The following is a 24,370-nucleotide window of genomic DNA, read 5'->3' as shown; positions in this document are numbered from 1 at the left end:
GTATTCAAATAACATATTTTGGGCTCATTGTAAAGAAATTTTAAACTCGTTTTTCGCTGTAATTAATTAACCATAATCAAATTGCATTGTAATAAAGATTTGGAGCTAAGGGCCCCATAGTTTCAAACAAAAAAACAGTTGCATAATATATTAATTTAATTCAAAAAGTTGTCATGGAACTAAAAAAAATATAAACACACATCATGATTTAGAGATTTTTTTAAAAAAAATTAGACTCGTACTAAAAAATTATTAGGATCGGCTCTGCATGCAGACACCATATTTTATTGGATAACATGGCCTCTAGTGAGATGAGTTAACTTTTTGGAAAGTTTTCATAGTAGAAGACCTAAGCTACCGATATTACTTTATGATATATTTTGCAGGATGAGCCGTAAAAAAGGTCGTATGGAGACACTATAGTTTATTGGTTAACACTAGTCTCTATTATGTGATATGAGATATCATCAGCAGCAAGACATTTTCTTCTGGTTCATGGACCTGAGGCCTTAATCAATAGCACTCAAGTAGTAAAAGAATATAGTTTGCATACCTCCTGAAAAGAGTTGTGGGGAAGATTAATGGCTGGGGTAATAAATTCTTCTTGGCGAGGGGAAAAGAGGTTCTCATAAAATTAGTCCTTCAAGTAATTCCACCTTATGCAATGTCATGCTTCCGGATTCCTCAGTCCATATGCGAAAGTATTGAAAGAGAATGTGCGAAATTTTGGTGGAGATATGATTCGAGAAACAGAAAGCTGCATTGGAAGAAATGGGATTACTTGTGCAAGCCGAAGTGTCAAGGAGGGATGGGATATATGAAACCTCAAATATTCAATAAATCGCTACTCGCGAAACAAATTTGGAGAATTGTCCGAAATCCCCACTCCCTAGTCACCTGGGTCCTAAAAGCTCGCTACTTCAAACATGTAGACGTTATGAGCGCATCTATGGAAAACAATCCATCTTACATATGGCGCTCTCTCATGTGGATCCGAAGTATGCTGGATGAAGGATTATGCTGGAGGGTTGGTAATGGTACTTCAATAACAATATTCCAAGACAAGTGGGTGCCAAAATTTCGTAGTCATGTAGTTAACCATGGCGCTCCGGAACTGAACCAGCTCACTGTTAGTAATTTGATTAAGGATGGGAAATGGGATGACCAGAAGGTGGGAGAAATTGTCCTTCCGTATGTGGCGGATGTGGTGCTCAGTATTCCTCTACCGCATATCCCACAACCAGATTCTATGTTCTGGAAATATGATGCTAAAGGCAAGTTCTCTGTTAGAGAGTGATATAGAGCTGGTATCGGACTTCAATATCCGCCCGAAAACCAAATAGAAAACCCTATGTTGAATTGGTGGCGATTCCTGTGGTCCTTAACTATCCCGCAAAAAATTATGATTTTTTGGTGGAGGGTTGCGCACGATATTATCCCAACCAAGATGAATCTTTTAACACATCATGTACCGGTTGAAGGTGTATGCCCATTATGCGGGTTTGGCAGGGACACAACGGATCATGCACTATTTTTCTGTCAAGAAATCCCAGGATTTTGGTAGGGCCGGGTTTTTAAAAAATTACTGAAACGGGTTCGAGGGCGCACTACATTTGACATTTGTTTTTGGATGATGGAGCAATTAAGTAAATCTGAATTTGAAAGATTTGCTTGCATGACATGGGGTGCGTGGCAAGATCGTCTTCGGATTACACATTGCACAGAGGGTACAAGTAAATCTTTATTGCAGCAATGGGATGATAAGTACATTGAAGAATTTTGTGCTGCACAACGTGATGTTCATATTGGAAATCTCGGCCCTGTATATAGCTCACCAAGGGTCTGGCACCCACCCCCGATGGGACAATTCCGACTTGATGTGGATGTCGCCTTCAGGGATCAACAGAATGCTTTTGGTGCTACAGGAGTACTCCGGAACTCCGATGGGAACTTAATACTTGCTTTTGGGCGTCGAATTGAGCAACCACTATCCGTGGTACATGCGGAACTTATAGCTTTGAAGATGGATTTACATCAGTTGAGGGATAGGGGTTTCTCCAACGTCCAAGTTTTCTCTGACTCGCAGATGGCCGTATAAGCAGTCATGGATCCATCGCTATATTTTGGTTAAATTGGTTCTTGCGCTCAGGAGATCAAACATATGGTCGTGGAAAAAAGAGTTGTTAGCCTCAAGCACATGCGACGCTCGACTAATCTTGTTGCACACACTTTAGCATAATTTTTTTCCTTCTCCTACACCTTTCTGTTGGGTAAATGGAGATTTTCCTTCTTGGTTGATAAATATTGTATCCATGAACGCTTATTCTTAATCAAAGTGATACGAATTTTCCAGTCAAAAAAAAAATTTCAATAGCACTCAAGTATGTATAATATCTCATTTCCACTCATCGTTTAATATGAAGCTCTACGTTGTCATAATATAAAAATCATTTTTTACACGACAAAGCTACAGTTTTTAGAGTAGCCGGCGCTTGTGATCGTAACACATAGTATTCATATTATCTGTACTTTTTTTTGTTCATTGATTTTAGATATATTTACATGAATTGCTAATTTTAACCATAGAACAAGTGCATAATCAAATTTATTATCATACAATACCAGCAGCACTATCATGAAAGCAGTAATGGGATTCGGGCTTTTTGATTTAAAACGCTGATAGGCATTAGCAACATAACGAATCTCAACATTTAATTAAAATATTTTATTATATTTAAATTGTTGGAATAATCGATATCTTAATTAAAAATATATGGACCTGATCCTAAAAATCACATTCAAATTATATGCGAAATTTAATAATAGATTTTTTTTTAATTTATTAAAATTAGATAGAACTATATATTACGTGTTAATACATGACCAAACTTAAAATATTTAATTGAAAATTGAAGTCATACAATATCGACTTTTTCTGTAATAAATGGGACGGACAGGTCGTAGATTTATATTAAAATATTGAATAGCTTTGGTAAACGTAAACTTTAGAATTGGTCTTTGGCCATACGAATACGATGACACAACATTGACTCAACTACCTTAAATTGAGCCTCGGTTGACATTTCAATTTGTAAACCGATTCATAACTAAATGGATAGGGATGGAGCTTAAGGCAATTATTTCAGGGGTGGCAAAATGTTTTCCTCAAATAATTAATTATAGAAAAAAAGTTAAAATATAAATATAGTGATTTGAAATTATTTATAAGATAATATAAATATGGTTTTCGGATTTGTTAAAAAAAAAAAGACCAATGTATTGAAATATTATTGAGATGTTAGCTTAATGGATATTAACTAACGAATACAAGAGAGTCTCACATGACTATATCTCCATATTTTTTAATAAAAATAATATATTTTCTTGATTTGAGTCGGATCGAAAATTCATATAATAAAATTGACGGATCAGACGGTGAGTTTTTGTATCAACGTTAGTGTATATGATCCTCATTCATTCTAGAGTAGGTCTTTTGTGAGACGGTCTCACGAATCTTTATCTGTGACACGGATCAACCATATCGATATTCACAATAAAAAGTAATACTCTTCTCATAAAAAGTAATATTTTTTCATGGATGACCCGAATAAGAGATCCGTCTCATAAAATACGTCTTGTGAAATCGTATCACACAAGTTTTTGTGTAGACAATCTAATACGCGAGATCCATAAAAAAAATTACTAACTTTACATGTTGAGTTAAATTAAACCCATTATATTTGGGGTCGTCTCTCCTCCCACCTTCCAACTGCTACCAAATTGATTGTTCATACACACACACATATATGTAATATGAAACACAATTTCTTTTAAAACACAGAGATTTAATATTGAATCGATTCCATCTAGTCCAGCTTTCTCTTCAGTCCACTTTCTTCTTCGCCCAACTACAGAAAATTTAAAAAAAAAAAAGCAAAAATGGTCCGGCATATGCCAAGTTACACAGGTGAAAGCTTCTCTCCGATCCCATTAGCAATAGGACTGTTTGTTTCCGCCTCCCTTCTCGTGGGCCTCTGCGCAAAACATGCAACACAAGTCCGAAGAAAACATGCGGAAGCAAACACCAACACGCCGCGCCACAAGTCACCATTACGATCACCTAAGCAGCTGATAACCATAAGCCACCAGGCCATGATGCATTTGCTTAAGAAACCTGCAGGGCCGGAATCTGATGCATGTATCAATATTGGTGGGAAAGAAGAGGTGGGGTTGTGGCAGAAGGCGATCTTGATGGGGGAGAAATGCCAACCCCCGGAGTTTTCGGGGGCCATTTATTATGATTATTCCGGGAATAGGATCCCGGAGATGCCTAAGTCGCCGAAAGCAAGTCCTCTGAGGACTTTTGCTTTTCATGTGGAAAAGGATGATGGTTTGGTCTGTTGAAGAATGAATATCAATATTTTATATGCCTTTTTTGGGTAATAATTATATTTAATTTGAGGTTTTTTTTATTTAGTTGTAATTTGTTTTATATATACTTGTTTTTTCTTTGGGGGTTTCCTTTGTATTTAAAGTAGATATATGGAAGAATTAATAGCTAGTTGGTGAAAAATTATGAAGATCGTGCAAATAAATTAAAGGGATAAAATATAAATTAGAACAGATTAAAAGAATCAAGGGACTATTATGAAGTTTGAATTAAAAGTTGGTTGATTTTGAATTTTACCCAATATAAAGTAATTTTTTTAAAAATTTATTTCAGTAGTATAAGCAGAAAATGGAAATTTTGCACATATTCAAGGTAAGTTACTCGAAAACATTTTATTCTTCTTCTTTTTCAAGTACATGGGAGGACCAAACAATTCGGAGGAGAGGGGGAACCAGATGTATTAATGTAACAAATAATTGTCTTTGCACCAAACAAACTATGTACACATTTGAATTCAGTAGTTGCCATTTCAAAACATGGCCTTAGGTTTAGGCGTTTGGTGTTTTGGCAATACCGCAGCAAGAATCACGACGCTGCTCACAAGAATCAAACTGAGTCCCAAACCATTCACAATCGACGACTCAGGACCACGCTTTGTTACATTTGGATTGGCTTGCAACAAAGTCAACTTCTCAAGAAGCCCCATCTCAGCTGTCACCACTGCCAAACCGTAAGTGTATAGACCGAGGAAGACGTGCCAAGGGAGCACCTTTAGCCTTGTTGTCCGAACCTCTCCTTTATGCCAAAAATTCATGAAACCAAACAACCACTGCAACACATTATCAAGCCCTCTCCATGATGAAAATATGATCAAATAAACAGAAGATAATATCACTCATTTGGATAACTAAAAGTTCTCTCCATCAAATATATCTAAGACAGGCTAAAATTTGGAGTTGATGAACATATATTGTCATTAGCCATTCAATTAAGCTACAATTGGCTCAATACAGCTGTTTTGCAACAGTCTTCTACATCTAATTGGATTTTCACTATGTTTTCCAAGATATTTCCCATGTTAAAAGAATCATTCAAGTTATGACAGGAGTGGCAAACGTTCTGTCTAAAAAAATTGTAGCATAGAGTAGTTAGTAAGAGTTGATGCAAGATACAGTAATGCAATGTTTAGAATGTATATGTGCATATCTTTTCTTCTAAAATCGTATGTAAGACAGGACGAACTATCATAAAAATAGTCACAAGATATTATATTGATCGAACCATCCTTTCAGATGTAAGTCTCCTTAACTTAATCACTATCTAATCTTGTGGACTAACAAGAGTAGCAGAAAATGCATTACATCCAGCATTACACAGTGTACTCTATGCGAATTTGATGACACGAGTACGAAACAAAATAAAATTAAGGTAATAGTGTTTCTAGTATATCTTCCTTAAACTGATCCGTTCCCTATTTACGAGGTACATCAAACCTCCTGCAACTCAATTTCAGTAGTCTTCAATCACTCAACCAGCTAGCTAGAATTCAGGTGGCTAAAGTTTTCAAAAGTCATTTCAATATCAACTTGCCCTACCTAGAAAACATTGACTGAACCAATGGCATGCAAATCAACATTTTCTTCAGAATGCCGAGTTAAACAAGTAGCATTGCTCAATAACGGTGGATTATTAGGTAGGCATCACAGAAACAGAATTAGCAAGCCAGAATTCTTGAAACTAAGTAGAGCTTACATTTCAGCTCAATCGAAATTATGTTAACTGCACTGTTTTCTAAAGAAATTTTTGTTCTCGACTCCCAGAAAATCATCAATCTTTTTGTACATTACATTATAAGTCTTATAATCAATTCTCATGCCACCCATCCTCATCAAATATATAATTCTTCCAACAAATACGCAGTTCTTGATTTCAGAAATTAGCACTCGGTAACAAATTTAATATAAATAATTGGCAAAACTTAAAAGAGAAAGAACATCTTTCTCCCCTTTTGCAAACCAACCTAAAGGCAAAACAAAAGCAAGGTATGAGAAAATGTCACCTGAGCACCAAACATGGAGATACAGATCAAACCCATCCATGAATGCAAACTATAAAAATTAGCCACAATCCCATCTTGTCCATGAAATTTAGTCCAGATACCAAATATCCCACAACCTAGAGCTACACCTTGAAGACACAAATGCACTGATTTCTTCAAATTTCTTGAACCAGGGAGCCATCTGTACACCAAGATGGCTGCAAAATACATAAAATGAAGCAATGCCCACTAGTAATTAAAATTTAACTAAAGAATTTTCTTCTGTTTTTGACAGAACCTCCTACCTTCTCCACTAATGAGTATGAAACCAATCACCATCAACAAAGGATGCATCACCTGCTCAAACAAGAACATACAAATCAATTTTTACAACAATGCATGCACATATATACATAATACACAACACTAAAATCAGAAATCAAGAAAAAAGAAAGGAATTTTACAGCATAAATGAGATCTTCTTGGGAAGGGGAAAGAGGAATGAAGCTAGCTTGGAAGTGAAGAGCCCATGTAATAACAAGAATTGCCACTAAACAAGCTGAAATTCTTGCAAAAAGTAAGACAGAAAATGGTGAGAATAAGACTGCAGCCATAGAGTCGAGCTCTTTCTTTCAAAAATCACTCAAAATTTCTAAGCTTATTGACATTTAGCAACAGTGCAACCGACACAACCAAAAAAATATTTATATATTAAGATTTCCAAATTTCTAAATTATTAAAGCATGTATTTTCCTTGGGACCTTTCTTTATTAGGAATAGTTTATTGACAACAGGATTTGAATACTATAAAAGTTACAAATAGAAAATTGAATGGAGATTAGCTGCCAGAGATTGATAATTAATACTAATTATTGCATAATTTGAATAACTTTAGAAAGCTCGAAATTATCAATAAAATAAAGTTAGATTTTGGACTTCTCGGGAGGATAACGTTAAATTATGTTGGCGTTTTGTGAATTTGTACAAGTGTCGTTTGATTTTACAGTAATTAATGTAATGTTTCCATTATTATTAAAAAATGAGTAAAAACTTGAGAGACGGTCTTATATGTCGTATTTTGTGAAACGAGTCTCTTATTTGGATCATCCATGACAAAGTTTTATTTTTTATGCTAAAAGTATTATTTTTTATTATGAATATCGGTAGGATTGACCTGTCTCACAGATAAAGATTCGTGAAACCGTCTCATAAGAGACATACTCTAAAAAAAATGTGGCATGAAAGAGAATAAGATCATAAGCTTAACATTTCTGCGCTCAGTTGCTGCTACTGTGCATAAATCGTCGGCTCTTTCGATTTGGCCATTACTCCATGATTTGGATAATATTTGATAAATTAATAATTTTTTTAGTCTGAACTTATAACAAAAGTATAAATTTATAATTTGTTAACTTAAAAAATAGAGTATTTTTTTATACAAATACAAATATAGATACATTCAGTGTACTTGATTTGTTCATAAAATTTGAATATAATTGTCTTTGAATTTTTTAATACAGCCCGAAGTTCTAAGATATATTTTTTTAGACGGATTTTTAAAATTATAATAATTGAATAAATTATCAAGTCCTCATTAGATCTATCTATTATGTCACGTCATTTTCATCAAGAGAATACAAAAGATTATAATATCCATTTTATAACGATAGCGAAGCTCTTGAATTACTGTCGATGATTACGCTTGACTTGTTATATTTGATTTACATAAAATTGTTTGATTTGAGGAATAATTTGAGAAATAATATTTATTTGAGTGTATTTAAAATTAATCACAATAAACATAACTTAAAACTGAATGAATTTGAAATTTACTTAAATTTTGTTTATCCAAACTAGTCAAAATAAAATCATAAATTTGAAAACACAAAAGCTTAATGTTGCATTTAGAAGGATAAATTTGAAGTTAAGAATTTCAAATTTTGTAAGGCCTGAAATTTTATCATTATAAAACGAGATTAATTAATTGACGACTTGACGTGATTATGGAAGGAAAAGGCCGAGGGAGACACGAGAAGGCATAGAATTATGTGTGAGGACAGAAGGCCTCGCGCATATGCGCGGAGAGGAGGCGCGCATATGCGCGAGTAGACAATGCCGAGGCAGAAGACCTCGCGCATATGTGCGAGCGCTGAGACAGTAGGTCTCACGCATATGCGCGAGCATTGGACGCGCATATGCGCGAGCATGCGAAATAGCCAAGTGCCGAGACAGTAGGTCTCGTGCATATGCGCGAGTATTGGACGCGCATATGCACGAGCAGTGACGCATAAAAAAAAATGACACATGTCTTGCCATGCACTTGAACATGTAATCACCTTCTAACTTCATCTCCATTCAGACTGAAAGCCAAGAGCAGGACCGAGACCCTTCATGGTAGAATCCTCAAAGCTTTTTCATTTTAGAATTGTGATTTTGCAAGATCCGGCCATCCGATTTCGATCCGAGTTTAGTTCCGTGCTCGTCTCGTCAAAGGCTTCGAAAAGATGTAAGTTTTGTTAATTTTCAGCATGGTTTGAAATTCAGATGTTGGAGGAATCATGATATGATTAGTATTATGTGTTCTTGAGCTTATGGTCATCGTAGAATTGAAACCGGATTGAAGAACGGATCATGTATGATATCGTTATCATTTTTCCAGATTATGGTTGAATGATTTTGTGCAGATTTTGGAGTATGGTTTATGATTATTGATGTTAAGAATTGCCTAGTGTTGTTGAGTTGCCGAGTAACTCAAGATTGCACCGTTGTGCCGTTGAGATTTAGCTAAATTGAGTATTGATCATACCATGTCTTGCTTTGCGTTGTATATTGATATTGTACATCTCGAAAATGTTATTCCAGATCGGTATCGACGGTGTTGAACTTGAAAACTCAACATCGAAATCGATAGAAGAACGAGCACGGGTTCTAAGCAGTTATACGTTGAAGAATGAAAGGTTATCGAGCAAGAGTGAGCTTGATTTCATCTAACCGATCACCGAGAACAGAAATGTATAAATCAATGCTAAACCGGGATTGATAACTCGAGTGAGATGTAACTTGAGTTTCCCAAAATCACATACTTATTTGTTATTGTGTTGATATATTTGAATTCTTTGAATGTATATGCTTGTTCTATTGAGATTATAGAAAAGCATGGACTAGACGATAGTTACAGTAAAAAAAGTCTTTGGCAGAGGTGCCAAGTCACTGGAAGTTTGGTTTATATCGATGTGCATAGGAGAAGATCGACTCCTATTGTAGAGACTCGATATAGTGGACCGAAGTCCGAGAATAGGAACGTACAGCCACCTCGAATGGGAGAGTAGGTGGGAGACTTGTTACGTTCTTATTAAAACCGGGATCCCTAGACTAGATAAGAGTCGATTCAAAGAGTAAGAGTTAAAGAGTTTGAATTACAGATTGGTATTGATTTATGCTTTTGTAGATTACGATGCTTTGTAAATGTTATATGCTTTGATTATGATTATATGTAATGCATGTATACATTATTTATACTGGGAAATATGTTTCTCACCGGAGTTATCCGGCTGCTGTTGTGTTGTATGTGTGCATGACAACAGGTGGGAAAAGATCAGGATCGACAAGAGCTTGAACGAGTAAACTTAGAGTGGTGATCCGGGCTTGATTGGAAGAAAAACTGGTTGTTTATTACTAAACATGTGTTTGTGAATAATAAACACTAGTTGTATGACTTTAGTTGGAACAAACTTGTATCGTTGGATCTTGTTGTAGATATTGCACTTGATCTTGTACTTCAATTAAATTAGAATATAATGTGTTGTAGAATTTTCAACACTTGTCTATGCTGTGCTCGCCTTTTAAAAAAAATTCGACCTAGATTATATAATTGATCCACTTAATCCCAATAATGATTGAAAAGAATGAGTTAGCGTCCGAGTCCCCACAAATCTTTAATAACAAATACATTGATTGGTTTGACAAAATTCAACAGGCGTCTAATTCTACGTGTAATATGACAACACCGCTTCAACCCACCATTAGGCTGCTGGGTTGAGACGGTCCTCCAATTTAACATCTCTATGTTCCATTGAAGTGACGACACAAGCAACAAGAAGAGAATTTTGGACTGACCTTCATTATATATTTCAATAAACTTCATCCAGTTTTATGCACGGTTGAGTGATTGAAGCACTAGATTATTTCCTAAATCAATACTCATCCCAGCGGGGAAAAGATTGGCACACGGCTTTTACTTGAGTTTCAATAGCACTCTAGGACACATGATTCTGCCGACCTCGACCACGACTCCTACCTGCATAACCATACCCAGCATAACCTCTTCCGCTATAATAAGTTCCGCGAAACCAACCACCACGACCAAGGTCACAACTCCGATACCGGGAAAAATCTCCAAATGTCTGTATTCATTAGATTGTGTAAGCACTCAGGCAAACTTAGAGATTAAAGCATACAGATCAAACCAAAATAGGATACGAGTACATGTTAGCAGTATTTTGATTCCCTGTTTCTTATATATGTGAATGGCATGTGTCAATAAATTTAAGAATGATATATGTCATTCACTGGCCGAGGGAACAAAATATTTTAACACTATTTGGAACATGAGATCTAGAGTAAATAAGATCTACCTGGGTATCCACTTTCATTTGTTCTGAATACCTAGTCCTTCCATGATTAGGGTCGTTGTCAGAAGAAATTGAGTCAAAAAAGTCATCCTTGTTATAACCAGGCTACAAAGTGAAATAACATAATGTGCCACAAAAGTTGATATTAAACTTGATAGCAATTAAAAAAATATAGATTACCTTGATCTCAACCTTCCGCAGTTCAACATTGTCCTCATCACGTGAATCATATTCATCACTTTCACTTCCAATAGTTTCTTTATCCTCAGATTGGGATTTATTACTTCTTTCCTAAATGACCCCACACTTCGTTTTTATTAAATTTCTCATTCATTGCCATGAAATCAAAATCTTCAGTAAATTTTGTTACAGGGCGTGAGATCTGCAAGGTCAAAGATTGGTGCTCCACAGTTAAATTGTTCCACATATAACGAAACAGTTGATTATAGAAAATGTAGCTGAAATTCCTTAGTTTATGGAAAATATTAACACACGTGTTGGACACCTCACATTTTGTAAAACCTAGTCTGGTAAGAGAAAACTATCCAATATTTGTTGTATGCATACCCTCTGCTAACTAGGCATCATGGTGCTAGAATACAGAGTCAGATGCTTTAATTTATCTCGAATTTATGGTATATATAGAAAAACAATGCCACAAAGAGAGGAACTCAAGCTTCAAAATGATTGATATTTTTGTATCTAAATTTATCAAAGAAAATCTTCTTTGCAAAGACCATTGGAGTGTCTTGAATTCTACTCGCGCAAGCAACCTTATTCCTTTAGCCAACTTAATAATTTGGTGAAGATTTAGTTGAATTATTTTTGAAAGGCAAGATATTCCTATACACAAGTCAATAATAAGTTGACATAGTTCAAGAAAATTGTGAACGGAATATACTACTGAATGGATCTATGCGAGAAGGAAGAAACAAATCATAGATATTCAAATACCCGTCAAATGGCATAAATGAAACACTGAAGACATAAAAGGACACTGTGTTCACGGGTAAAAACGCGTGATAGTTTGTCGAAAAAATAAAGAATGATTCCATTCAAATACAAGCAGTTATTACCCCAGATCCTCTCCCACCACGCCCTCTGAAGTTGTTGCTGTTAAAGTAGATGTCCTGCAAGCCAAAGGTTGGCTAGGGAATTTATTGACTTAAGTGTAATAAATAATCTTTATTTTAATATAATTTAACTTTTCATGGTTTCAGTTTACTTTATCTGTATACCCATGCAATCAGCATAGATAAAGTCCTTGATTATACTTTAACACAAATGAATCGTAATTCGATGTTGAAACTCATTTGTAAACACTGTATAATCTAAATTCGTTCCTAGTCGATTCAGCCGCCTAAAACATGGATAAAGGTCGCTTGAGCTCGAGACTAGCATCTGTGATGTTGTGTACTGCGTTTCTTGGTATGGGCATAGAGATGTCCAAACATGCAGATGGGTAGTCATATGATGATTATACCGAACAACCCTCCCTCGTATTTTCCAAGTGGTTATCATTCATCGAGAGGATAAGTCCGTGGTTATGATTGTACACCATTAGTCCTTACGACCCGGGACAACACTGAGGCTTTATATGCTAGGGCTGTGCTTTGACTCGTTTACCGGCTCCAGGAGAGTCATCATGTGGCGAGATTGGGTACAGTTGCGACACATATAGGAGCCAGTGCATTGTAGTCGGGGATTCACCGCTCACCTACGGGTGTGGATATCCTCTGTGATCTAATGAAATAATAGTGCGTGGAATCTATGGCTAGAGTATGAGATGTATGTTGGAGAAGGAGTTCTCCAATAGTACATGTGATGCCACTATTATATGTGTCACATAGTTATCGAATTGATATGCAACCCTCGATGAACCAATGGTTGCAGATTCGATCGGGATATATGAGATGAAGGGACCGTACTGTACATTAATCATAATCGACTGGTTCTTGCATGCACTATCAGCGATACCTAGGGGATCATGGGGCGATGCTACTAGACGCTCTTACCATGATCCGATGGGTGCAATCAGAAATGAGTTCTGACATTCTTTATCAAGGTGTTGATGAAAAGAATGGGGCTAACTAGGGTAAGCCCGAATAAAAGATTATCTCCTAAATCACAAAGTGTTGTGAACCCACGGCTAGCTGTATCCCTGAACCATTGAGGGTCACACAAGTACTGGATCGTTTGTTCCCGTTGAGAGAATAAATTCAAGAAGTTGAATTTATATTATATAGTAAATTCAAGAAGTTGAATTTATGATAATTGAAGTTTGAGAGAATAAATTCAAATAGTTGAATTTATAAAATTTGAGAATTTAATTTATTAAACTCAAAATATTGGGTTTATTAGATATTAAATTTTGGAGTTGATATAAATTCAAGGAGTTGAATTTATAATTTAAATATTAAATTCAAATGTTGAATTTATAATGTATTTAATTTATTAAGCTCACAGGTTGAGTTTATTAAATATTAAATTAAATATAGTGGGAAGTATGTTTAATGAGCTTGTAAGAGTACAAGTCCAACATACTAAATAATTAAAGTTCTTAATGGATTTTGATTAATTAATTAAACTACTTGGACTAGCCCAATTAATTAATCAAGCTCATTAATGTTAATTATGGTAATTAAGTCATGGAATTTTTTACCTAAAATCATAGCCTCCACTAATTTGGATTGTGAGATTTTCGAGAATCAACAACCATAATCCTCCAAATATTTAGGTTACTTAATTAATTATATTAATTAAGTAAATGATGATTAAAAAAGAAATATTAAGATTTCTTTATTCTCAATTTTGCACATGAGGCACCCGAAAGTCAAAAGGGAGGATTTGATAAATTGGCATGAATTTTAGAATCTTTAATTACCTTAATTAATCTATAAATCAAAGATTAGAAAATTAATAATAAAGAATTTTCTTTCTTATTTAAAAATGCATCCGAATGCTTTAAAAAGGAGAGATGATACTTTCGGCTCTTAAAATTTGCAAGGCAAATTTTTGCTCTCAAAATTTTGAACAAATTTTGTTCTCTTGATCTTGAACGCAAAATATCTTCAAAATTACTAGTGCAATTTTGAAGAGGAATAAATATTCCAGTCGTGGACCTGATTCGGAGAACGAAGATGGAGGTTCGAAGAAAGTTCGTAGGGATTTACAACAAGAGCTACGTCCGCTAACACCGGAGTAGTTGGAGCGAGTGAATTATTCACTAAGGTATATATACTAAACACCATGTGAATGTTTTGATTTTGAAAACCATACGAACGCCCAATCAAATATATTTTGATTGTCAAAATAAAATAAAAATTTTAAAACTTCCGCTGCGTTTGGGCGAGTAGAAAACCGAGATCCAACAGTTGCGCATGTGATAAGCAGCTCCATTGTGCTGAAGAATAACAGATAAATGCGACATTAGCTCCAAACCACGCTCTCAAATTGTTAAACAACAAAAAATTTACAAGAAAGTTTCCCACAACGATAACAACTAACAACGAAGTAGAAATGATTGGATAACTCTGTGTTACCCAACGAAGTAGAAATGATGGTGTAAAAGTCATTGGATGTAAATGGATCTTCAAAACAAAGAAATACTCATTAGGCAACATTGAAAGATATAAAGCAAGACTCGTAGCTAAAGGATTCACTCAGCAGGAAGGAATCGACTACAAGGAGACTTTTTCTCATGTATCTAAGAAATATTCTATTCGTATCATTTTAGCATTAGTTGCACATTTTGACTTAAATTTAAAACAAATGGATGTGAAAACGGCTTTTCTCAACTGAAAACTAGAGGAAGAGGTTTATATAAAATAACCTCAAGGATTCTTCTCTAGTAATGGTGAGCATTTAGTATGTAAGCTTAAGAAATCTATATTTAGATTGAAACAAGTTTCCCGTCAATGGTATTTGAAATTTCATGATGTTATCTCTTCATTTAGATTCGTAGAGAACCTCATGGATCAATGTATATACCAGAAGGTCAGTGGGAGTAAGATTTGTTTTCTTATTCCATATGTGGATGATATATTATTTTCAACAAATGATAAGGGTTTGTTATATGAGATGAAACAATTTCTTTCTAAAAACTTTGATATGAAGAATATGGGTGATGCATCTATGTCATTGACATTAAGATACATAGAGACCGTATTCGAGGTATTCTAGGTTTGTCTCAAGAAACCTATATCAACAAAGTTTTAGAGAGATATCATATGAAAGATTGTTCAGCAAGTATAGCTCCCATTGTGAAAGGAGATAAGTTCAATTTAAACCAATGTCCAAAGAATGATCTAGAGCGAGAACAAATGAAAAACATTCTTTATGCTTATGCTGTCGGAAGTTTGATGTATGATCAGGTTTGCACTAGACCTGACATTGCATTTGTTGTTGGCGTGTTTGAAAGATATCAGAGTAATTTAAGTTTAGACCATTGGAAAGCTGCAAAGCAAGTGATGAGGTACTTTCAAGGGACCAAAGAATTATATGCTTATGTTCAAACAAACTGGTAATTTGGAAGTAATTGGCTACTCTGATTCAGACTATGCTAGCTGCATTGATTAACAAAAATCCACTTCAGGATATATTTTAATGCTAGCTGGTGGAGCTATATCTTGGAGAAGTGCGAATCAGACATTGGCTGCTGCTTCCACTATGGAAGCTGAGTTCGTAGCTTGTTTTGAGGCAACCTCTCATAGTGTATTGATGAAGAGTTTCATTTCAAGGCTTAGAATTATAGATTCTATATCTAGGCCATTAAGAATATATTGTGACAATTCAGCTGCTGTTTTTATGGCTAAAAAAAACAAAAGTGGTAGTCGAAGCAAACACATCAACATTAAGTATTTAGTCGTACGAGAACGTGCTAAAGATAAGAAATTACTTATCAAGCACATTAGCACTGAATTGATGATTGCAGATCCTTTGACTGCCACCATTGAAATTTAAGGATCATGCAGAAAAAATAAGACTTGGTTTCTTTATGTAATTTTGTTGTAAGAACAAATTAATGAAACTATGATATGACATTTTCTCATATTTGTTGTGCACATATTCACTGATTCGAGAAATATCAATAAAATTGGACCTTGAATAAACATAAGATTTATTCATTAAGTTATACAGATTTGAGATATATAATGCATTGTAATACATGGAAGATAATACTCGTTTTAAGATGACCTATCACCATGATTCATGTATTTTGTTTTCTCATTTAGTAAATGAGATATGTTTGTCAAGTAGGAAAATGTAAGAAAAAGTGACACATATCAGAAGAAGAATAAATGTATAGGAAATGGCGACGACCATTGCCTACATCTTTTGACAAAACATGCGTACGCCGCCTCAACTTTAGAAAATTAAGACGCGCATGCGCATCTTCTTTTGACAATAAGGCTCCCGCAATCACTCATTGATGGTATAAGAGGCCTATAAATACCCGTGATTGAGGTTCCTAAGCACACATCTCATAAGAAAAAAATACACCATCTAAGGAGAGAATTGGAGTGCTTAAAAGGATTTAACTGGAAGGAAATCAGAAAATTACAAATTCCTCGATGGCTGGAGGTAACGCTCGATCTGCTTTCGCATATTGTTTATCATGTTTATATATACGTAGAAACATGATTTTTGAGAAAAATTCTGACAATCTTATCTCAATAATCATCTACAATATCTTATCTATAATAATTTTCCAATAAATATCTCAGAAGTATATCCACAAATTGCCACCAAATTATTTAACGTGTGATCTTCCAACACGTGTATTTTTTTCTGAAACCTTTTCATTTTTATTATTATTATGATTATTATTTTTATTTTTATTTTTATTTTTCTTGTTATCGTCTACCAGTATTTCCACTCCTCTAATTTCGTACTTTTCTTCTTCCCGTCTCTACGGATCTCTAGCGCACACTCCCACCTGATCCTTCCATTATCTCGTCGATAAGTAATTACAAAAAAAAGAACTTTGTTGTTTCAAATTAAAGACTTCAAACAATCTTGCAAAAAATATATTTTTCTCGAATAAAAATCATGAATTTTTTTAAATATTATTGTGATTTTTATCGAACAAAAATTTAGCTTGATCGAAATAAATGAGTGGTATTCCCTATGTTATATTTTTTTTATTTAAGAAGAATTACGAAGAAGTGAAAATGGGTATTTTTGTAATTTTGAAATACGCAGTTGGGTTTAATTTTCACTCCAAAAGTCAGCACCATATCGGGCTGAAAAGATGTCAAAAACCGACCGAACGTTAGATGACATGCGATGAAGCAGCAATCTCACTCTAATTATATTCGGACAGATTTCTTCCGCACACGACCCGGATTACTGCGATTCGAATATACCGTTCACTGGGAGTGGACTATCCGTCGACAAAACTCCGTCCGTCAATTTTCTACGTCTTCCTTCCGTTCGAACTCTACGGTTACCGCTTGTTTTCGGCTTCAGTTGTTGAAAGTTTTTCGAATTAGGGTTTTCTGCGACCCTCTTTTTTGAATTGACGGAGTTCTCTGAATTGTTATATCCGATAAAATTACTGATGTTTACTCCGAAAAGGCAGTGGCCTGGTCTATCAATTATCCCGAAGAGCGAAGCACCACAGAACTCTATTGGTGGCAATGTCGGCAAGGGCAAGGCGGTGGCGTTTATTGACGGCCCACCGGATCCGCCGCCGCCCCCGACAGGCTTGCTGAGTGAAGATAGGGACAGGACTGGTGTTGAAAATATGGAGGATTGGAGACGGTTTCGGGAGGTGGGGTTGTTGGACGAGTCAGCGTTGGAGAGGCGTGACCGCGAGGCGCTGATAAATAGGATTCAGAGAGCTGAAAGAGAGGTACCAAAAAGTAACTTTCAAATTTTGAAATCACTATCCTGATTGCTAACGAGCTTTTAATGCCCTTTAAAGAAATTATGTAGATTTTAAAGTACATTAAGTTGCATTATTCAATGTGGAATGTTTGTCTCTTCGACCATATTCTTTGAATCGTTCTTTTGGCAGCTTTTTGATTATCAATATAGTATGGGCCTTCTTCTGATTGAGAAAAAAGAGTGGACTTCAAAACACGAAGAACTTCAGGAGTCCCTTTTGGAACTTCAGGAGGTCCTTAGACGTGAAAAGGCGGCTCAGTTAATAGAGGTTGCTCAAGTGGAGGAGAGGGAAGCCAATTTGAGGAAGGCTTTGGATGTTGAGAGGCAGTGTGTAACTGAGGTGATATAAATTTTCATATGGTTGTTATTTTTTATTCCATAACTAGTGTTATTCTTTTTGTTATTCATCATTGTCAAGAGAATGATTTTAGTGTTGTATCTTGTTCTATTTAAATAGAGATCCTTACGTGGAAATATTAATTCTTTATTTTCTTGTTTTATTTTGGACGGCGGCCAGTATCTTCATACATTTGATAAAATATAATATAATATAATGCCTATTCTACAGTTCTTTGTTAGTGCTGGATTGCTGATAAAACACATCTATAAAAATTTAGGCTGTGTTAGCTTGCCACCTTTTTAGGTCAATTGTGAGAGCTTCGGCAAGAAGTGTGCCCTGTTGGCAACCCATCATCAGTTTTCTTTCTTAAAAAACAACTCTCTTCCTTGCCATTAGAGAAAACAACTCGAGAATCCTCAAGCTGAGACGTTAGGCAATGCGGATAGCAGCCCTTTTCCTAATTCCTTGTGACTTTTGTCTATGATCTTTACTCTTCACTTCAGTAGATAGGGGTATCTTGGCTGGCTGTCTTAACTTTTGCCAACTGGCAGTTTGGTTATGAAGTAACTTACTGCATGTTCTTTGTGACGGGTGTTATTCCTGTTATTAAACCATTTTTAGGAGTTCATAAGTTTAGTATATTTTGAGTTTATTAAGATACATATTGCTATTGATGCAGTTGCTATAGTTTAGGATGCCAACTAGACTATAAGTGAATCAGTTTTAGAGTATGAGTTTTTACTTTTCTATTTCTTTTTTGGAGTACTTCAGAAAGGACACATGTTTATTGCCGCGGGACTTTATCATTCTTCTATATCAATGAGTAGGGGCCCTAGAGATGCTTATTTTTCACTTGGTGTTTGCGTTTTGGGTAGGGTGATGGGAAGAGATGAGGAGGGATAAAAAGCATATATTTCTCTCGGGGGGGAGGGTTTTCACAAGCTTGTAAGTTGGTGAGGTTGAGGGGAAGACATTTCCCCAGGTCTACTACTGAAAAGAAATATCTATGTGTTGACCAAATGGTTCAATCTTGGAAAATCCAAATTAGAAGTTTAATTTTCCCAAAAAAAATTATAATTTTCTATTATTGAATTTCTTATGAATTGGATATAGTGCAATTTGTGGACAAGTGATTGGAATGCTTAATTTTGTGACCCAAGACGTACTTTCCTTAACATTTTGAACTTTTATGATTCAGAAGTGTTATAACTTATAATCCCATTTTCGTTGTATGTAAAAATTGACTATGAACTAGTAGTTATTCCTTTTGTCATCAATCATTTAACTTAAAATGATAAAAAAAAAATCATTATTAATATAATCTAAACGTGTGTACCATTCAAGGAAAAAAATATCTTATGTCTTGATGACAAGTTCAAATGTTTGCTTTCTGCAGCTTGAGTCGTCCCTCCGTCAAATACATGGGGAGCATGACAGAATCAAGGTGGCAGCTGAAACTAAGCTGGCCGATGCAAATGCTTTGGTTGCCGGAGTTCAGAATAGATCTTTAGAGGTGCAAGAAAAGCTGTTTGCTGCTGATGCAAAGCTTGCTGAGGCAAGTAGGAAGCGTTTGGAATTGGAGAGGAAATTGCAGGAGGTCGAGACACGTGAAAGTGTTCTCGAGAAGGAGCGGGTGTCCTTTAATGCTGAGTATGATTAATGCTCAATGAAAACGATTATACTTGTCTTGTAATGTGCTAATTGAATTTTATTTTTAATCCATTAGGCGAAATGCACATGATGCATCTGTGTTGAAGCACAAAGAAGATATGCGGGAGTGGGAAAGGAAGCTACAAGAAGGGGAAGAGAGACTTTGCCAGACTCGGAGAAATATCAATGAGAAAGAGGAAAAGGTTAATGAGTTCAACAGAACATTCAAGGAGAGGGAGAGGGAACTTTTAGAAAAAGAGAAGTTGATTGAGTTGGCAAATGCGACCCTGAAGAAGAAAGAAGATGGGGTTAACCAAAAACTAGCAGATCTATCCGTAGAAGGGGAAGTATGTTTGTGAGTTATCTCTAGTGTACGAGCTATAGTTTGTTCTCTGTAAATGCTACAATTTGTCTAATCTGTTGCAGAAAGCTGATTCTCTAAGGAGAACTTTAGAGATGAAGGAAGAGGAGCTAGCTGCATTGACTGAGAAGCTGAGTACTAGAGAGAGAGTAAGTAGCTTTCTGGTAGTTTGTATGCATAGTTTTATTCTACTGAATTTAAGATTATAGCATCTATCTAACTCATGCTTGAGGTTATCAGGCGAAGTTCAGTAGAAATTTTCCTTTTTTATGTACCCGGGTATGATTATTGGCTAGAAACTTTTGCCTGGAGTGCAGAGTGCACTTGCATCACACCTTGACTAAAAATATATAACTTAGAATTCTGATTGCCCTACTCGTTTATTCATTCGATCATTTATAGCTGCGGCGAGCAAGGCACATCACCATTTTACGTATATTTGAGTGTTTGGCTCTGAAAGGAGTTAACCAACTTGTTATATATTGGCAAGGAAAATATTATAGGAGAGTAGTTTAAATATGTTTGGTTTAATCAGATTTCCTCCTATTATAAATTTTCCTTCATTTGTTTGATGTTTTGCTTTCATTTGTTGTTAGTTATGAGTCTCCATCTATTTGTCCTCAAAACTGTTTTACGTTTAACCAATATCAGTGTCCAAAAGAGAAGCTGATAACTTAATGATGTTATTTTATAGGTGGAGATTCAAAAGATTCTTGATGACCACAGGTCTGGTTTGGATATACAAAGGCAGGAGTTTGAATTTGAAATGGAAGAGAAAAGAAAGTCTCTTGAGAAGGAGATGATGGACAAGCTTGATAACTTGGATCAGCAGGAAAGTGAAATCAAGCATAGGGAGGACAAATTAAGAAAACAGGAGCAAACGTTGGAAAAGAAGTCTGAGAGGATGAAGGAGAAAGAGAAGGAAATTGAAATAAAGTCGAAAGATTTGAAAGACAGGGAAAAATCCCTCAAAGTCGAGGAGAAAAGTCTAGGCTTGTCAAGGAGAGAAGTAGCTTCTGACAAGGAATGTTTGCAAACTCTCAAAGATGAGCTCGAGAAGATTAAAGCTGAAATTAATCAGAAGGAAGTGCAAATTCAAGATGAAACTGAAAAGGTTCGAATTACTGAGGCAGAGAGGAAAGAGCATGCCCATTTGCAAAAGGAGTTGAAGACGGAGATAGAGAGATACAAACATCAGAAGGATTTCCTTTTCCAAGAAACTGAGGGTTTGAAACAGGACAGGAAGAAATTTGAGGAAGAATGGGAGGCTCTTGATGAGAAGAAAGCGGAGGTTAGTAGAAGTTTACGACAACTTAATCAAGAGACAGAGATTATTGAAAAACTGAAATACTCAGAAGAAAAACAATTGAAAGAAGATAAGCTTGCCACCAAGGAGTACATTGAGAGAGAGTTGGAGGCTCTAAGACTAGAGAAAGAGTCATTTGCTGCCACAATGAAACATGAACAGCAATTATCTTTGGAAAAAGCTCGAGCTGAAAATAATCAGTTACTTCGTGATTTCGAGACACGTAGAGCGGATCTCGAGGCTGATCTGCTGAATAAGCAAGAGACAATGGAAAAATATCTTCAAGAAAGAGAGAAAGTATTTGAGGAAGAGGTGGAAAAAGAGCGTAGCGATCTCCTTTATTTGAAAGAATGTATCCAAAAGGAAATGGAACATATTAAGTCAGAGTTGCGCAGGTTGGAAAATGACAAAAAAGATATTGCCTTGAACAAGCAACAGCTGGAAGAGCAGCAGCTAGAAATGCACAAGGACATTAACGAGCTTGGTGTTTTAAGCCAAAAGCTTAAACTTCAGAGACAACAATTTATCTTGGAGAGAAGCCAATTTCTCACATTAGTTGAGACCCTGAAGAGTTGCCAAAACTGTGGGGATTTGGCGAGGGATTATATGTCATCTCATCTTCACATCACAGACATCGATAAAGAGTCCTATCCTCTTCAGGACAAGGGAGAAGAATTACTGGAAAAAGTTGATGTGTACAGAGCAAATATTCAGAGAACCCCAGGTAAGATCGATGCAAAATCATCAGGATCTAGTGGTCGTATTTCTTGGCTGTTGCGGAAGTGCACTCCCAGAATCTTCAACACTCCTCCCAATGAGAATGCTCAGCACTCGGCATCTCAAAACTTGGACCGAGCTTTGTCAGATTTACTGGTTGATGAAGGACCCAGCATTCCTGTCAATACTGCTTCTAGAGTGCAAGGTACCACTCAAGGAGATCATGGAATAGAAGAAGTTCCAGAAGATTCCCAGCAATCAGAGTTGAGAAATGTTCGACACAGATCTAGTAGAAAAACAAGAGATGGAATCCGCAGAACAAGATCTGTAAAGGCTGTTGTTGAAGATGCTGAAATTTTCTTAGGAAGGAAGTCAGGAGATATGAAGCTGAGTGAGGAACAAAATAAAGATTCTACTGCTTCTATGAATGAGGAAAGTCGTGGTGATTCCAGCCTTGCTGAGAGAACAACTAATACCATTCCAAGAAAGCGAACTCGGGCACAATCTTCTCGAATGATAGAGAATGAGCTTGACGCTGAAGAAAGTGAAGGACAATCTCAAAGTGCAATGGCTGGGAGTCGCCGTAAAAAGCGTCAAACAAGTGTGCCAGCCGTACAGAATGCGGCTGGGGAGCAGCGTTATAATCTTCGTCGAAATAAGACGTAAGCATGTTTTTCTTGTATAATCCTTAATATTATAATAATCTTCTGAGGACATCAAGAAATTATGCTTGATCGCTGTTAACCATAAATATGATATAAGTGTTCTTTTGGCGATGCAGCTAGACACCTTGATCAATTTACTGAACAACTGACTTAGATGGGATTAATTTTCAACCGATCTAGATCCCTGTAGATTAATGTCAGTTAAACACTGGATGTTTTTTGGCATCAAGACCCTTATATAACAACCTTACCTTTTTGGATAGAATGATTTCAAGTTTCTGTAGTTTCTCGACTTTATTCGAAATCTATCCCCCTAGCCATGTTGAACCTACAATGTAATTGGGATGGCTGTCATAAATCTTCAATTGTTGATATCACCAGCCATTTACTGGGCCCAACTTTTCGCCCTTTTTTGTTTTAGTGGTGGCAAACCAACTGCAACATCTTCGGTGAATAGTGAGAAGCAAACGTCGAAAGAAGCTGTTAATGTCCCTGTATCACTAGATAATGAAGTTACTTCTGCGCCTTCTGTAGAAGTTGCCAGTGAAAATGGTAATTCCATACAATTAGCTCGAGCTATGTCCCATAAAAATCAAACGCAAATGAGGGTCGTTCAGGTAATTCCTTCAATTTTAGAGCTTTATCTGTACTTGATGATTCTTACTTTGAATTGTTCTTATCTTATAATTATTCCTTTCTGTAACACAGTTTGAGACATCAGCACCCGGCATCGATGAACATGCCAATGCCGTGAAGTCGACGGATGACATAAACTCAAGTGAGGAGGTGATTCGCACACCAGAGTACAATGATACCTTACAGGAAATCGAAGAAGATGAACATGAAGATTATGACACTGAGGACGATGACGATGGAGACGAGCATCCTGGTGAAGCTTCGATACCTAAAAAGATCTGGACGTTTTTCACATCTTGATACTTGATGCTTCTTCCTGCTATAGCTTCGATATGAATTTGTCTATTTTTCTTGTACCATGTAATAGGACTTTTAGAAGTGATAATTGACACGTTTAGTTTGAAAATGGGAGGACTTTTAGATGGACTACTTTTCATTTACAACATTCTCAGTATCTGCCTTTACTTATCATTGCAGATGATTGTTGATTATGAATGCAGCAGTTGATCCATTTTTTACACATCATATCTGATCTGATTTAAACAGTTGACTTTTCTTTTATGTTGATCGTTAGAGATGATTTTTTGACTGTTTTAGTATTTGTGTTTCATACCTATTTTGTTGATGCAATATATTTTTATTATCTAGCGTGTATTAATAAATGAAGAGTATACATAATATCTGTAAAAGCAGTTCACATTTAATTAGATATCTGATATAAGAATGCGGATAATAAGAATCCAAA

At 35.8% G+C, this 24,370-nt stretch overlaps 4 protein-coding genes and 1 long non-coding RNA gene across 5 annotated transcripts; 3 read left to right on the top strand and 2 right to left on the bottom strand.

Moving 5' to 3' along the window:
- The first annotated feature begins 664 nt into the window (after positions 1 to 664).
- LOC140990187 (uncharacterized mitochondrial protein AtMg00310-like) lies at positions 665 to 1,297 on the top strand. Its single transcript, XM_073459767.1, has one exon. It carries the CDS (start codon positions 665 to 667, stop codon positions 1,295 to 1,297), a length of 633 nt encoding a protein of 210 aa, XP_073315868.1.
- Positions 1,298 to 3,939: 2,642 nt separating this feature from the next.
- On the top strand, positions 3,940 to 4,404 carry LOC140990186 (uncharacterized). Its single transcript, XM_073459766.1, has one exon. It carries the CDS (start codon positions 3,940 to 3,942, stop codon positions 4,402 to 4,404), a length of 465 nt encoding a protein of 154 aa, XP_073315867.1.
- Positions 4,405 to 4,801: 397 nt separating this feature from the next.
- Positions 4,802 to 7,133, bottom strand: LOC140990705 (probable transmembrane ascorbate ferrireductase 4). Its single transcript, XM_073460539.1, has 4 exons — positions 6,893 to 7,133; positions 6,734 to 6,785; positions 6,450 to 6,646; positions 4,802 to 5,219 (listed from the first exon to the last, which is right to left on the bottom strand). Exons 1-4 carry the CDS (start codon positions 7,040 to 7,042, stop codon positions 4,920 to 4,922), a joined length of 699 nt encoding a protein of 232 aa, XP_073316640.1. The 5' UTR covers positions 7,043 to 7,133; the 3' UTR covers positions 4,802 to 4,919.
- Positions 7,134 to 10,605: 3,472 nt separating this feature from the next.
- On the bottom strand, positions 10,606 to 12,173 carry LOC140990697 (uncharacterized). Its single transcript, XR_012177684.1, has 4 exons — positions 12,136 to 12,173; positions 11,240 to 11,441; positions 11,063 to 11,164; positions 10,606 to 10,831 (listed from the first exon to the last, which is right to left on the bottom strand). It is a non-coding gene; the product is annotated as an uncharacterized lncRNA (long non-coding RNA).
- Positions 12,174 to 17,320: 5,147 nt separating this feature from the next.
- On the top strand, positions 17,321 to 24,170 carry LOC140989554 (nuclear matrix constituent protein 1-like). The gene is made up of 8 exons (XM_073458794.1): positions 17,321 to 17,915; positions 18,081 to 18,290; positions 19,687 to 19,940; positions 20,017 to 20,287; positions 20,367 to 20,450; positions 20,996 to 22,986; positions 23,411 to 23,606; positions 23,698 to 24,170. Exons 1-8 carry the CDS (start codon positions 17,622 to 17,624, stop codon positions 23,923 to 23,925), a joined length of 3,528 nt encoding a protein of 1,175 aa, XP_073314895.1. The 5' UTR covers positions 17,321 to 17,621; the 3' UTR covers positions 23,926 to 24,170.
- Positions 24,171 to 24,370: the final 200 nt, after the last annotated feature.

This window comes from Primulina huaijiensis, chromosome 12 (assembly GCF_012295235.1).
Source record: "Primulina huaijiensis isolate GDHJ02 chromosome 12, ASM1229523v2, whole genome shotgun sequence".
NCBI lineage: Eukaryota > Viridiplantae > Streptophyta > Magnoliopsida > Lamiales > Gesneriaceae > Primulina > Primulina huaijiensis.
This window is presented reverse-complemented; position numbering and strand designations above follow the sequence as displayed.